General features: G+C 43.6%; 1 protein-coding gene across 5 annotated transcripts in view; it reads right to left on the bottom strand.

The window, feature by feature from the left end:
* Positions 1–16,285, bottom strand: part of LOC112152111 (band 4.1-like protein 3) — a 107,559-nt gene that overhangs the window by 5,839 nt on the left and 85,435 nt on the right. For all 5 annotated transcript variants that reach the window (XM_036212255.1, XM_024281396.2, XM_024281400.2 and 2 more), the window contains 2 exons: positions 13,864–13,908; positions 2,035–2,115 (listed from right to left, as the gene is read on the bottom strand). In XM_036212255.1, the coding sequence (XP_036068148.1) occupies positions 2,035–2,115; positions 13,864–13,908 (126 nt within the window). The remainder of the gene's footprint in view (positions 1–2,034; positions 2,116–13,863; positions 13,909–16,285) is intronic.

Genomic DNA, 16,285 nt, shown 5'->3' with positions numbered 1-16,285 from the left:
GGCAAATCTCTTTGTGATTTTGGGCTATATAAATAAAATTGAATTGAATTGAATTGAATTCAATGTGTGTTGGGTGTTCAACCTCCCTTCTTTCCCTGGTCCGGGACTCCATCTGAACTACCATCTGTAGATGACTGGTTCCCATGATGTGAGGAGATGTGGGATGCTGCACATGTTCAGCTCCGTCACGCTGTGCGGAGGACCACTGAACAAGCCGATCGTCATCGTCTGGAGGGTCCCAGTCTAGCTCCCGGACAGTAGGTCTGGTTGTCAATCTTAGGTTAAGACTTCCATGCAAGACACTAAGTCCCAGGTATGTGGGTCCATTCGAGATCATCAAACAGATCACCCCTGTGTCATATCGCCTTCGACTGCAACCCCAGTATCGTGTCTCTCCTACATTCCACGTCTCTCTGCTGAAACCTGCCTACGGCCCCGCCGACGCGGGATTAGGAGCTTCTGACGGGTCCACTCCCCCTTTGATTGTGGGTGACGACACAGCTTACCTGGTCAAGGAGCTACTGGATTCCCGGCGCCGAGGGGGACAGCTGCAGTACTTGGTGGATTGGGAGGGTACGGACCAGAAGAGCGTTCATGGGTCCATTCCACTGACATTCTGGACCCCTCTCTCATCACGGACTTCCATCAGCGATTCCCGTCGAAGCCAGCTCCCCGTCCACGTGGTAGGCCCCATCGCCGTGTATTTCCTCGCTTCCGGAGCCGCTCGCAGGAGGGGGGGCTCTGTCATGACTCAGGCTGCCATGCCTCTTTTTGGCCACCAGAGGGAACCATCACCAGAGTATTGACACTGTCTATGCCATTACAACACTCAATATCCCATCAGCCTCTGCTCCGTCTTCCCAGGCTCTCCCAGCTGTTCCCCATCAGCTCATCAGAACAAACAGTATTTAGACAGTCACTGAGCTCTGCTCAGTGTGAGGTCTTTTTTTTGCACTGCAATCTGTCCAAGCGTTTATTCCATGCTCTATTCCTGTTACTGGACTTCTGCCTGTTTTTTGACCACGTCTTGCCTTGTACGTCTTGCCTTGCCTCGCTATTAAATGCACTGCATATGGATCCAAACCACCCCCCCCCCGCCTCCTCGTTACATGACCATGGTATAAGCGGGATAATACCCTCCGAAGTGCGCATTATGAGAAATTAACACACTTCGCGGAATCAATAATGCACACTTAGTCGGATATTATCCCTGGTATACTTTATACATTGCTTGCAAATATTGCTCCATATGTTAAAGCCAAGTTACCGCATCCTTTCTGTTCCTTATTTACCAACGCACACAACCAAGCACTATTTACTGAAACAAAAGCTCAAGTCATGGCAGCAGATGTGAGAGCTGACAGGATAGCATGAACATGTGACACTTGGACTCTACTCACAAAAGGAATCAGATTTCACAATACTTGTTCATCTAATAACCAAAGACTGGTGGCTAAAATCTCATGTCCTCCAAATTCAAATTTTCACTGGAAGCCACAATGAAAACTGCATCCATCCATACCTGGAACACCTGGAACACCTCTCCAGCGAGGCATCCAGACCAGATGCCCAAACCACTTACTCTGGCTCTGCTTGATATGGAGGAGAAGCTGCTCTTCTCCGAGCTTTCTCCAGGTGACCGAGCTTATCACTCTGTCTGTAAGGAGCGCCCAGACACCCTCCAGAGAAAACTCATTTCAGCTACTTGTCGTTGGGATCTTAGTCTTTTGGTCATTACCCAGAGCTCATGATCATAGGTGAGTACTGGAACAAAGATCGACCGGTAATTTGAGAGCTTTTCTTTCTGGCTCAACTCTATCTTCACTGCAACGGACCGGTGCAGCGACCACATTACAGCAGATGCCGCTCCAATCCGTCTGTCAATCTCACACTCCAATCTTTCCTCACTCGTGAACAAGATCCCAAGATATTCAAACTCCTCGCCCTGAGGCAGGAGACTCCACCCACAAAGAGAGGACAAACTACCTTTCTCTGGTAGAAGAAAGGTGGGTGGATTAAAACGGATAATTTTACCTTGTCACGGTCCGTTTCTGTGTCTCCAGAGATCACAATTCTCTTCTCGATTCTTGCTTCTGAAACCCCTCCTTTCAATGTCTGAAAAGTGAAAAAAATAGACCAAAGTGATATGTAAGAAGTGTTGGGGTATACTGTGTAAGTATGACGCTGTTACTTTTATCCCAGCTATAACACAATTGTTGTCACGTAGTATTATTCATGGTGTCAAAGCTTATTGATCACCCTCAAGCGCTTCTTTTGTTGTCTTGTATGTGATGTGGTTAGTTAATTTTTCTCTTTTATAAAGTTATGTTTCTTGATGCAGTTTTGTTGTGTAATATTTCTAAATGAAAATGTTAAAGTCAAGTTAACAGTGAATATCTTAAGTGCAGCAGAGAGATATTGTTACTCCTAGCGATGTAATGATTCAGTCAAGCCACGCTTTGATTCAATTCACAGTTTTAAAGTCACAATTTAGATTTTTTTTTAAATTTACTTTTATTAACTTCTAGTTTTTATGGAGTTTTAACAAGGTATGACAAGATTTACATGGATTTAAACAATTCTTGAATGTGCATTACAGTTTTATATAGACAAACAAAATGAGAGGACGAAAAAGCACAACAAGGGTAGAAACCTGGCATTACAAAAGCAACCAATCCATAAACATAAACTGAAAATATTATCCAATGAGAAGATTCTTGTATGCAGTCCATTTGTCCCATTTTCCCTGTCTTTCCTTTTGTCCTCTTTCAGTCTCAAGGCAAAGGTCAATTTCATCGATAATGAAGATCTCTTTCTCTATGTCCATCCACTCTGTGAGAGTTGGTGGCTCAGTTGTGAGCAGCCTCCAAGTGATGGCCTTCTTAGTATTTTTTGGACCAAATATTGGTCCTTAGCTATGACGGCTTCAGATATGTTACCCAAAGATAATACCAAGTGTGAAAGGGATTGTGTATCTCAGCGCTTTTGTTAAAGATAGAATGGAATTCCAAAACGATATTATTTGCAAACAAGTCCAGAAAATATGAGTATGGGTGGCGTTAACTGAGTCACATTACTAATAATAATAATATATGTTATTTATTGGACACCCAAGGTCGGCTTACAGATAAAAACAAAGAATAACGTACAGCTTTAAAATGGCAGACATAAAACTTATAAAATGTAGTAAAATTCCATTAATTAGAGTGGATCTGCCATTCCGAAGAGTTGGGTGTTGAGATTTTTGACAAACTGATGGAGTGAGTCCATGTTCCGTAGAACCGAGGAAAGGGAGTTCCAGAGCTGGGGGGCAGAGCGACTGAATGCTCTGCCTCCCATGGAGATTAGCTGATTGGTGAGTACAACCAGCTGAGGGGAGGAGGAACACCTATGGGGCAACATGGATGAGGTCACAGAGGTATGGAGGGGCGAGGTTGTGGAGGGCTTTGAATGTCAGGATTAGGAGTTTGTAGTTGATCCATTGAGGCTCTGCCAGCCGTATGAAGCTGCTGCAGGACAGGTATGACGGGGGTTTGTGTTATGATCCGGGCATCAGAGTTTTGAAGCAGTTGAAGCTTGTGTATAGTTTTGATGATGATGATGATGATAGATACTTTATTAATCTCTGCAGAGAGAAATTCCCTGTCTGGTAGCTCAACCATGCACACCAGCAGTCACACTAAAAAGACATAAAATCAACAACTCAGTAAAATAAAGCATAAATAAACAGAACAAGAACATAATAAAAACACGAGTGAGATAAAAAGAATACTAAAAGTTACTTTAAAATAGGAATGATAAAATAAATAAATAGAAAGTACAGAGTAAATAAAATGCGCAGAATAAATAAATAAAATGTGCAGATAAAATGCAAATACAATAAAAATTAAAATAAAATAAAATGTGCAGTCAGCAGTGCTTGTTATAAAACCTCATGGCAGTCGGGATAAAAGACCTCCTGAACCTCTCTGTTCTGCAGCGCAGAGAAATGAACCTCTGACTGCGACTGCTTCTCTGAGAGGCCAGGGTCATGTGCAGTGGGTTCCTTTTGTTTTTCAGAATGGCCTCCAACATTCTGCTGTTTTTCCCCTCCACCAAAGTCCCCACAGAATGAACCCCTTCGCCCACCACTGACACACATTTGTCCAAGAGTTTTTGTAGGCGGTTTGTGTCCCTCGCCGAGATGATGCTGCCCCAGCAGACCACACCATAAAACACTGCACTGACAACGACTGACTGATAAAACATTTGCAGAATCTTATTACAGACATTAAAAGATTTGAGCCTTCTTAAAAAAAAGAGTCTGCTCTGACCCTTTTTAAAGGAGGCATTTGCCTGCACAGACCAGTCCAGTTTGTTGTCCAGATGAACCCCCGAGATATTTAAAAGAGGGAACAATCTCAACTGACATCAATTTTTACAGGCTGATGTTTCCTTTCCTTCCTGCTAAAATCTAGGATCATCTCCTTTGTCTTGGTTGTATTTAAAAGGAGTCCATTGCATTTGCTCCAGGTGATAAAATCAGTGATGACCCTTCTGTATTCCCCCTCATCCTCATCCTTTACACACGCCACCACAGCTGTATCATCAGAATACTTCTGCAGATGGCATAGTGTGGACATGTGTGCAAAGTCAGCAGTGTACAGCGTGAAAAGGAATGGGGAAAGTACTGTTCCCTGTGGTTCTCCAATGTTAGACAGCACAGTATTAGACACCACATTTCCCAACCTGACAAACTGGGGCCGCTCTGTGAGATAGCTGTCAATCCATGAGATAAAACCAGAGCCCACACCCAGTTCCCTTAACTTCCTGCTCAGGATTTGTGGCTGAATGGTGTTAAATGCACTCGAAAAATCAAAGAACATGATACGTACATAACAGCCCGGGCAGTCTAAAAATGACTGGATTCTGTGGGTCATATACAGAACTGCGTCCTCCACCCCAATGTTCTCTTGATAGGCGAACTGAAGCGGATCCAGAGCCTGCTGTACTTGCGGCCGAAGCAACCGTAACACGAGCCTCTCAAGAGTCTTCATTACCACGGAGGTCAGAGCTACTGGTCAGTGGTCCTCAACCCCTGCCGGCTTCCCTACTTTGGGAACTGGCACAAGGCATGAAGTCTTCCACTTGACAGGAACATGACCTGTCAGGAGGCTCTGGTTGAATAAAGTCTGCAGGGGCTCAGCAAGCTCTGCAGCACATTCTTTCAGGACCCTGGGCATTAGTCCATCAGGACCCGCAGACTTTTCAGGACGAATCCTCATCAGTTCGACGCATATCTCGTCCACTGAGAGGTGACCCATTGCATCACCACCCACAGCTGAGATGGTGGAGGAGGAGGGCACAGCCGCTGAGCTGGTGGAGCAGGAGGGCACAGCCGCTGAGATGGTGGAGCAGGAGGGCACAGCCGCTGAGATGGTAGAGCAGGAGGGCACAGCCGCTGAGGCGGTGGAGCAGGAGGGCACAGCCGCTGAGATGGTGGAGCAGGAGGGCACAGCCGCTGAGGTGGTGGAGCAGGAGGGCACAACAGTGAATGTCTTTCACGGTGGTGTGACCGGAGTGGCACCATTTATAGTTAATAAAGAGAGCGAGGCCACCTCCCTTTGATTTTCCGCTCTTTTCCGGGTCTCTGTCCGCCCGCACTATGGTAAAGCCGGGTATGTTGATACAGTTGTCAGTGATGTTGTCCGTCAACCAAGTCTCAGTGAAGAAGAGCAGGCTGCACTCACGGTAAATCCTGTCGGTTTTCACAAGAGCCTCCAATTCGTCGCATTTGTTCAGGAGAGAGTTAACATTCCCCATTATGATTGACGGTACGAACGGCTTGTATCTCCACCTCCTAGCCTTTAGCTTAGCTCCAGCACGGCAACCTCGGAAGGGTTTTTTGAGCTCACACGGAATGGGATGTATGAATCTACTAGGTTTTCTTCGTAGGCGAAGAAGGTCGTCCCGTGAATACTTAAACAAACACATAATCCACACAAGCACCGAGCTACACAGACTTGCTGCCACCGTAGGCGGCGCATGCGCACTCAAGACCCAGTTTTGTAGGGGAGTCCAGATAAAAGGGAGTTGCAATAGTCCAGACGGGAGGTGATGAGACTGTGCACTAGAACAGCTGTGGAGTGTGGACTGAGGGAGGGACGGAGACAGCGAATGTTACGGAGGTGGAAGTAAGCCGCCCGGGTGATGTTATTGATGAGAGAGTGCCGTCAAGGATAATACCCAGACTCTTAACCTGTGAGGAAGGGAGGATGGAGCTGTTATCAAAGAATATTGACAAGTTATTGAAGGTGGTTTTGGTTCCTACTATGAGAAGTTCAGTTTTATTACTGTTTAGTTCAAGGAAATTTGCAGTGAACCAGGATTTCATTTCTAGGAGGTAATTGGAGAGGGAGGCAGGAGGGAGAGTGGCATCAGGCTTGGAGGAGAAGTAGAGCTGGGTGTCATCCGCATAGCAGTGGAAATGAATGATGTGTTTACAGAAGATTTTGGAGAAGGTAGATGATGAATAGCAGGGCCCCAGGACAGAGCCTTTAGGCACACCTGCTGTGACTGGCACTGTTAGAGAAGAGAAGGATTTTAATTGGATGAATTGGATGAAGTCTGAGAGATATGACTGGAACCAGTTGAGGGGGATGTTAGAGAGTCTTTCAAGTAGGATGCAGTGAGAGATTGTGTCAAAGGCAGCAGTCAGATCAAGCAGGAGGAAGATGGGAACTAAACCAGAGTCTGCGGCGAGAAGCAGGTCATTGGTGATCTTAAGGAAGAATGTTTCTCCACTGTGGAGTTGACGTAAGCCATAATGGAAATTTTCATATAAATTATTGGAAAGATCTTGGCAGCTTTTCAATCCTTTTTCAAGGATTTTTTAAATGAATGGAACATTTGAGATTGGGTGGAAATTATTGAGATTGGTGGGATCTGATCCTGTTTTTTTTGAGGATGGGTGGAACAGCTGCTGTTTTTGAAAAAGGAGGAACAGATCCAGTCTTGAGGGAGGAGTGGATGATATTCATAATGAGAGGAGATAAGGAGGGAAGGGCTGCCTTGATCAGAGCAGTTAACTCTCTGGTTTGCTTGTTAATAGCTGCATTCACAGTTGTGATTGCAACATTGAAAAATCTTGGAGGGACTGACTTATGTGAAACTTTTAAATCTGAACGAGCGATAATTTCTGCAGAGGGAACCGAGATGATGAGGATGTTCACAGGCGCGCGCACACTCACAGTGAGGTTGCATGGAAAAATGTCATCTGCTCTGCATTTTTCTATATGTAGGCACAGGTCGAGACAAACCGATTTCTTTATTTTCTAAACCGATGAATATGTTGATGAATTTGAATGTTTTTTTTTTACCAATACATGAAGAGTCGTTACATCCTTAGTGATCTCATTGTGGCTTTATTTTGTTTTGATGTTTCCCAACTCTAACGGTCATTGAATTTTGCTTATTCAAACTAAAATTAGAATTCTTCAAATGGGGCTGCACGGGGGTGCAGTGGTTAGCGCTCTTGCCTCACAGCTGGGGGACCTAGAATGGTATCACCAACTGGGGACCTTTCTGTGTGGAGTTTGCATTTTTCCCTGTGCATGTCTGGGTTTTCTCCAGGGACTCCAGCTTCCTCCCACCATCCAAAAACATGCCTCATAGGTTCATTGGTTATTCTAAATTGTCCCTAGGTGTGAATGTGAGAGTGTACGGGCTGATTGAGGGCTCTACGACAGACCGGAGACCTGTCCATGTGTATCCTGCTTTCACACAGAAGAGGCCGGGTGTAGTGTTTCTCTCTCATATTAACACTAATAATCCACTCGAGTCTCAGTAGCAGTCACCATGCTTTATTTCCTTAGCTTACCAGCCCGCACATGCCCAGTACATTCATCTGTGACATCATCATCAATCGACAGTGTTTGTTGCCATACACTACATCCCTCCTCTTCTCAGACAACTTGCTTTACAAACATTAACAGAAACTTAGTTGGCCTCTATTTTTTTTGTTTACCAACATTATAAACTTGTAGAAACATTGGCCGTAACCTGCAGTTTAAGACATTTTGAAATAAATTAAATGTTCTTACTAAACATAAATTGTCTCAAGTTTAACTGAGTTCAAAATACAAGTTCTATAATATCTTTATAATTTCTGTTCAAATTAACAATATTATAACCCTCTCTAAACTTTTATTTAGACCGTACTACACATGAAATATACTTTACCATATAACTTCCATTTAGAATAATGAACATTCTGTTTTGCACAATTCTGTCAAACAAGAATTTTCTTTCTTCTTTTTTTTATGAACTTAAATGGATAGGGGAGGACTACCCTTCCATCAAACAACACCAGGGATTATTCTGCCCCTTTTAGACAATGTTTGTTTAAGTCCTGTTGGAGTCCTCTTCACTCTTTGAGGTCGACCCTCTTGCTGCTGGGGCGCATCAGGCGTTGCTGTAGTAGGTTTAATCCCGTTATGGAGCAGAGAAGTGTCCTGTTCGGGTTAAATCCATAACTTCACGTGTGACACATGTCTCATCTTCTTCATGCCGTTCTTCTCCAGCAATACCGATGGACCTTTTCGGCTGATGACAGTGTACGGTTCAGGTTCAAATGGTGTTGACAGTTTGTTTTGCTATTGCTGACATAACAGTACTCTGTCCCCTTGTTTCACTTGACTTTCTTTTGCTCTTCTGTGTCTGTCTGCATCTTCACGTCCCTTCTCCTTCCTCACAGCATCAGTCCTCCGAACAGCGACATCATCTTTTGTTGGATTTTGTTGGAAACTTGTGTGTTCTGGAAGTTTGGTTCTGATTTGACCGTTGAATAATAACTCAGCTGGACTGCGGCCTTTGACACAATGAGGAGTGTTTCGATAAGCCAAAAGAAAAATATCTATCTCCGCCCTCCAATACTTTCCTTCGGCATGAGCAGCACGTATCGCCTTACAAAGCGTTTTGTTCTGTCTCTCAACTTCTCCGTTAGCTTGAGGCCAATATGGTGGGATGCGGCGATGTGTGATTCCGTTGTCCTGTAAATACAGCTTAAATTCTTTTGAGATGAACGGAGTGCCGTTGTCTGTCACAACACTCTCCGGGAGACCATGAGTTGCAAATAAATGTTTCAGACATTTGACTATGCTCATTGAAGTGGGGTTTTGAAGAATGTCTGCAGTCACCCATCTGGAGAAGTTGTCTGTCACTACTAAGAGGTGGTGCCCTGATGGAAATGGTCCACACATGTCCAGAGCAAGCATCTGCCATGGTTTTTCTGGGAGTTCCGTCCTAACAGTAGGGACGTCCTGTGAAGTAGCACTGTTGATTTGACATGCATGACAGGATCTCACGAAGTCTTCCACTTCACGATCAATGCCAGGCCACCAAACTTTGGTTCTCAGTTTTTGCTTTGTTTTCACTGTGCCTTGATGGCCTTCGTGAGCTAACATTGGCGTCTGTTCAGTTTTAATGGTTTGGTAGGCATGATCACATTTCCTAGAATCACCACTTTTCATACAGCTGCGCACAACGGTCAAAGTGGGATCCGCTGCTGACAGTTCTTCTATCTGTTGTGCAGTGAACGCATGTGGCACTGCGTGCTGAGTCATCCAGTATACATGATCCTCCATCGTTCCGCATTGTACAGGATGGTTGACCGTTAGCCGTGACAACGAGTCAGCAGAGTTCTGTGGTCCTGGTTTATACACGACTTTAAACCGATGGGGTTGCAGTTGCAGAGCCCATCCTTCAATTCTTGCTGTTGGTATGGATTTTGGTGAGTATATGGTTTCCAGAGGTTTGTGGTCAGTGACCAAGTCAAAGTCCTTTCCATATAGGAAAACATGAAATTTCTCACACGCCCAAACTATGGCCAGAGCTTGCTTTTCAGTTTGGGAGTAGCGCCGCTCCACATCAGACAAAGCTGGACTCGCATAGTATACAGGTCTGAATGTTCCATCACTTTGCTGTTGACTCAGAGTTGCTCCCAATCCCACAGGACTAGCATCAACAATCACCTGTGTTTCAGCCTGAAATACGTCATTACTTGAGAACTGGTCAACTGCCTTTTTCTCGTGAGTTTTCTCAGTGGTTCTGATGTTGTTTAGAAATCTGGGATGAACCTGCCACAATAGTTCACGAGTCCTAAGAAACTTCTTACTTCCGCAGGATTTGTTGGACGTCGTGTGTTTTCCACAGCTTTGATCTTTGACTGGGCTGCTCCACTTACATTTTTAGATAAGACGTGTCCCATGAATTCCAGATGTAATTCAAAGCTGACATTTCTTTCTGTTGACTGCCAGTAGATTCTCTTGAAGTCGTTGCAGTACTTGGTGTGGTCTTTTGTCACGTTGCTGCATGGTTTCACCTGAAACATTGATATCATCAGATATGTTGTGTACACTGAGAATCCCTTGGAGCACCTGTCCAATCATGTGTTGGTATATTTCCGGTGCAGATAAAATGCCAAACATCAGTTTTTTATAGCGCCACAGCCCTGTGTGTGTGACAAAAGGTATGATAGATCTGGATTCTGGCTTCAGCTCTATTTGATGATATGCCCACTTCAGATCTAACTTAGAAAAGACTGTGGGTCCTGTCATTTTCTCCAGGATTTCATCTATGATAGGAATGGGGTGTCCTCATTTTCCTCATTTGCCCTGCGCATATCCACACACAGTCTAGGCTCCTTCTTTCCATGCACAACGACCAACGGTGAGACCCATGGAGTCGGTCAGCATCTTCGAGTTGTTTTAGTTTTTCCTCCACTTGCTTCCTCAAACTAAAAGGAACTCTCCGAACTGGCTGAGCATCTGGCTGCACACTTCTATCTATATGCAGTTTTAGTTGGAAGTCTTTGAGATTTCCCAAACCCTGAAAACAGTCTTTGTATTTGTGTTCAAGCTCACTAGTGAAAACTTTATAATCATTTTGCTAAACTGAGTTCACCTGTTCAAATGGACCGATGTGTAGAACACACAAATTTGTGCTTCCTGGACAATTTGGATAGTTGCAATGGCAGCTTCTGATGTCTCACTTGCTCTGAAGCTAGCAGAAAAGACACCTTTAACATGGAGTGCTTTTTTTGACCCAAAATAATAGACTTTCTTCGCTGGATTTTGTAGCTCAATGTTGCTGCTCAATTTAACAGTTTAAAGATGCATTCTGTCACAATGTTACATGAAGCTCCAGAATTTATCAGCATCTTCACTGGTTGGTCATTTATCAATACTGTCAATGTTCCCTCTGCAGCACAATCTTCGATTGTAAACACATGATCATCTTCGTTGTCACTGTGCTCTTTCTGCATTTCTATGGTAACAACTCTGTTAACTTTGTGTGTCATCTTCGTTTTACACATTTTGCGAAATGTCCTACTTTTTGTTACAGTGCATTCTCGACTTTAATGTCCTGATCTTCCACATCTGAAGGATTTTATTCTGCGATCATCAGACACTTCCTTTTGAAGGGTGGAAACTCTTGGTTTAATTATTTTATCTCCCTTTTGTGTAACATTTTGTCTCCACTGCATTTAGTGTTAGGTTTTCCATTCTCGGGGGCCTGTTGATCTGCTGTTTCCGTGGTTCTTGCTATCTCTAACAGTCCTTCAAGTTCTAAATCTTTCTCACGTAGCAGCCGTCTGCGCAACGTGTTTGATGTGCACTTGTCAATCACCTGATCGCGAATGAAATAATCTCTGTTGTCTCCAAATTTACATGTTGCGGCTAGCTCTTTTAATCAGCTCACAAAACTGTCCATTGACTCCCCTTGTGACTGCTCTGCTTGCCTGAACACGTCTTTCTTACGGAATATTCTTCTGCGGTGTGAAATAGTCATTCAAGGTCTCTAACATGCGCTTCCTTGCAGACGTCAGAGTGTCGGGGTGGACTGTTTTTTTGGCACCGGGTCGTCCCAGAGGGGTTGTTGGAGATCCATGTTCAAAAACGGGCAGGTGATCTCCAGTGGATGGTTGTACATGGGATTGTAGCCACAAACAGATATCTGACACACGTCAATCCCGGTACGGGGGATGGATGCCCGTTTTTTTCAGTAGTAAGTCGGTGGTCCATCTGTTTGCTGAATGTCAGCGTCTGACGGGTCTTTTTCCTTTTCTTCAAGTGCTTTTTGAGGGGTTGGGGGGACAGTCTGTTTCGGTTTGTTTCATTTACGACCCCAAACATGAGGCTAGGAAAAAGGACACTCTTCTTAACTTCCTCTCTGCTGAACTCAAGCTGGCTGTTTGTAGGCCCCGGAAAAACTGAATCCAGGCGACCAGGTCAGACGATGCTTTATTTCTTTTCAAGAAATGTTTGGTTGCTCGGTTGGGAATATAATTTGTTGAATGCTGATGAGTAGTCCACAAAGATCATTCTTACGTAGTTCCCTTCTCCTGAGTCAAGGTGAGAGAGTGAGTGTGCAGGAGGAAGTTGATTTCGTCATCAGTTGACCTATTAGGGCAGTACACAAACTGCAGCAGATGCAGAGCAGCAGGAAGAAAGGAAGTGATGATCTTTTTCACCAGCCACTCAAAGCACTTCATCACCACAGACATCGATGCTACTGGGCAAAGTCCCTCAATGTGGTGGGATGGGTGTTCTTGGGCACAGGGACAATTACTTTTTTTTAACATGAAGGAACGATGCCTTGTGAGAGGGAGAGGTTGAAGTTGGTGGTAAACGCTGGTGCTAGCTTGTCAGCACATGCTATCAGGATACGTCCAGGAATTCCATCCAGTTCTGCTGCTTTCCTGTTCACCCTCTAAAACTCTTTCCTGATGTTGTGCTCACTGACATATAGCACTTGTTCCCCTCCATCAGGTTGTGTCACTGTTGTGAAGCTGTTGTCATCAAACCAGGCATAGAAGGTCTCAGCTATTGAGAACTCCAACCTCATCTTTGGTCTTGGAGATAAAAAAATCTGTATTAGTCCATCCACGGCTTTTGGTTGGGAAATATCCTTCTGAAAGCTTTAGGGATGGTGTCTTTCACCAGTTTTCCAATAAATCCTACAACCACTGGCACAACAGTTGGAGCTCTCCTTAAGCATACTCCAGTCCGCAGTTTCCAAAGCGCCCTGCAAGGGGGCCTTCAATTGATCCGTCCAGCATGTCACCACAAGTCCTTGCTTTAGCCCTTGTTTATATTTTGGCTTTATACGTTTTTATACGCTTCCTTGAAGGGAGTGCACCAGTGGCCTAGATTTCTGTCACCTCTGGTGGGGTATGTGACATGTTCAAAAGGGTCTGGCCTCACCTTTTTCCATTTTGCGTTGTTAAAATCTCCGGCCACAATGAAGGCTGCATCCCGGTGATTAGCCTGTGTTTGCTTGATGTGGAATATAAACAGAAGATGACAGAGGTGAACTCACGGGGACGGTAATTAGGGCGACATGTTATGATCAGCAGTTCCAGGTTCAGCAGGCAAAGACGGGAAAGGGGTGTTGTGTTCCTATTATCACACCAGTTACTATTCACCTATTCACCATCAGACACATATCATCTCCTCTCGATTTCCCAGATGCAGCTGATCTGTTTGGTGAACTGAGAAAAAAAATCTGTTTGGTGGAATTGCATGATCATGAACCATAGGAGTCAGACAGATAACGTTGCATTTTTTTAGATCTCTTTAAAACCTGATCCAAGCTCTGAAGTCATCAAGCTTGTTTTCTAAAGGCAAGGCAAGTTTATTTGTAGAGCACATTTCATGTACAGAGACAATTCAAAGTGCTTTACATAAAACATTAAAAGAAACAATCAAAATAAATAGTAAAAATGTCATTCATCATCATTCAAACATGAACATGAACATTGGTCTGAACTTTTGGAAAAATAATCTGACTTTTGTGATCAAAGTGATGAACGTGAGCTCTTACCTGTGAAGCTTTAAACAAGGAAGGTTCCTTCATGGTAGGGACATTCTGAAATATATTGAAAATCAACGTTAGCAAGTTGCTCATAACAATACAGTAGCAAATAAATCTTACTTGTGCAGAGATAACAGAGGGAAAATCTGTTGTTGGAAAAGTTGTTTGAGCCAAAATTTAGGCAGGGGTTGTTGTAAAAGGTGTAACAGTGGCAGGTGCAAGTGCAACAGATGTCACTAGGACAGCTGTAACTAGAGACAATGCAACTCCTGCATATGTGAGTAGGGGAAGTATAACTTGGTGAGAAGGCCTTGGGGCAGGTGTAACTGAGGCAGACATTTAACATTTCTGTTTGGGATACAAGACAGATATAATTTTCAAACTTAAAATGTAATTGTGTAATAACTGCAAGCTTAAAATAAGCTCAAGTTCAAAAGCAAATCTGTTACCAATCTATACTCACCAAAACCACTTCTAATCATCCTTTGCAAACATCCATTAAATAACATTGGAGTGCTGCTTTACATAAAGATTTTTTTTAAATCAGAACGAAAGACTGTACAGGAGCCTCAGAGACAACACACTTGATGATGGAGATGAGGAGTCACACTGTCTCTTTGCCTTACAGTTTTTTTCATTTGTTAAGACTCTTCTTGAAAGCTGCTCTCCTTTTCTCTAAAACGTGAACACAAAACCCAACTTTCAAGCTACAATCACAAAACCTCAGACTCTTCCTCCAAAACTAAACTTTCCCCTCAAAACTGTTCAATCTGTCCTCAAAACAACTTTGTTGTGAAATTGTGCCCTGGGTAAAAATAGAAAACACAACGCTCAGGACATGAACCCGGATAAATAAAGGTTTATTGTTGACTCAAGGATAAATGCATTTTGCAGAAAACCTGTGCATTTAAGACTGGTACAATCACATTACGGCTTCTCCTTTTGGTGGGATTAAACCCAGCTTCATTCATGTCGATGTATTTAGAAAATCCCTGAGTAGACATATATGTCCTTTTTTGAGTGATAAGGAAAAAGTGATTCTATAGTTAATCATTACTTAGAGTAATCAACATTGAATGTGTCTGGAAATACCCCAACCTGTACATACTGGAATCTTTGCTCTTTGACTCTGTCGGAGTTGCAATCAAAGGGGATTCTATAGCTGCTTCATGTGCAGTCTGTTGCACTTGACATGATCAACAGTAGAGAGGCTGACACTGTTGACACTCGAAATTTACATGGTCCTCAAGGATCTTCTGCTGAATTTTGGGGGTTTGGGGGGGACGCTGACGGGCACTCCCTCTCCTGCATCCTCCGGGGGGGGGGGCTCTGCTGTGCAAAGATACACTCTGGCAGTGCAGCATCTCCTTCAGACATAAAACTTTTGTTCAAGCATCTTGGAGATGTCAGAGTTTGTTTGACAAACAAGAAGAGTCACATGTCTGAAAATAAATCGGTGAAAGCGTGAAACTGCGAATAAAAAAAACACGAATTAGCGGGGGAATTCTGTATTTATTTTAAAACAATTAGAGAGGACAAAATTATTTTTTAGAACAAATCTGGTATCAATTGCTTTAAAAAAAATAATGAAAGGGCCGGCTGTGGAATAGAGGTACAGCGGTCAACCTCTGACTAGAAGGTTATAAGTTCAGTACCCATCTGTCCTGGCTGGGTGTCCATAGGTTAAAACTCTACAAAAACACAACTGACAATGAGTATACTATATCTTACATCGGTGTTTTTCAACCAGTGTGCCGCGGCACACTAGTGTGCCATGAGAGATGGTCTGGTGTGCCGCAGGAAATGACCCATTTTCACATATCTGTGTTCATCCAAACGCCCTGATTTAACATTGGATAGTTTTGAATATGCAAGATGGTAAAATACATTTTTCTTTGATTCTATAAATGACTCTTTAATCTGAATGAAGTTACCGTAATCCGGCCCCAAAACTAGCCGCAAGATCAGTTTTTAGAAAAGTCCCTCCCCCTTCAACTGTCTCCGCCAATCATTGTTGGAGGCTTGATCACATGTCATCAATCTGACCAATCAGTAGTGGTTAACGTCCTCACTTCTTTGTTCCGATTCGGCTCATAAAGTCTCTCAGTTCCAACAAAAATAACAGGTAAAGCTCGTGTTTAGCAATGTAGCTTCCAGCGGGATCCGACGTCAGACAGTTTAAAAAGTGAACAAAAGAATGAAGTTTAGAGACGACAGTATGCCCAAAATCTGGGTGAGTTTATGCACTACAGCCCCCATGATGCATTGGGTTAAAGCGGTCTTTCTCAAGTGATTGTGGGCGCGGGATGACCTGGGGATCATGCCATTTGTGTTAGTTACTAAACAGTTGATCGGAGGACGGTCAACCTAAGGAATTGCAATGGAAAAATATTTAAGAGGGATGAAAAGAAACGGACAGAAAGAGAGAAAG

Source organism: Oryzias melastigma, linkage group LG6 (assembly GCF_002922805.2).
Source record: "Oryzias melastigma strain HK-1 linkage group LG6, ASM292280v2, whole genome shotgun sequence".
Lineage (NCBI taxonomy): Eukaryota > Metazoa > Chordata > Actinopteri > Beloniformes > Adrianichthyidae > Oryzias > Oryzias melastigma.
The sequence above is the reverse complement of the archived record's forward strand: the minus strand, read 5'-3'. Positions and strand labels throughout refer to the sequence as shown.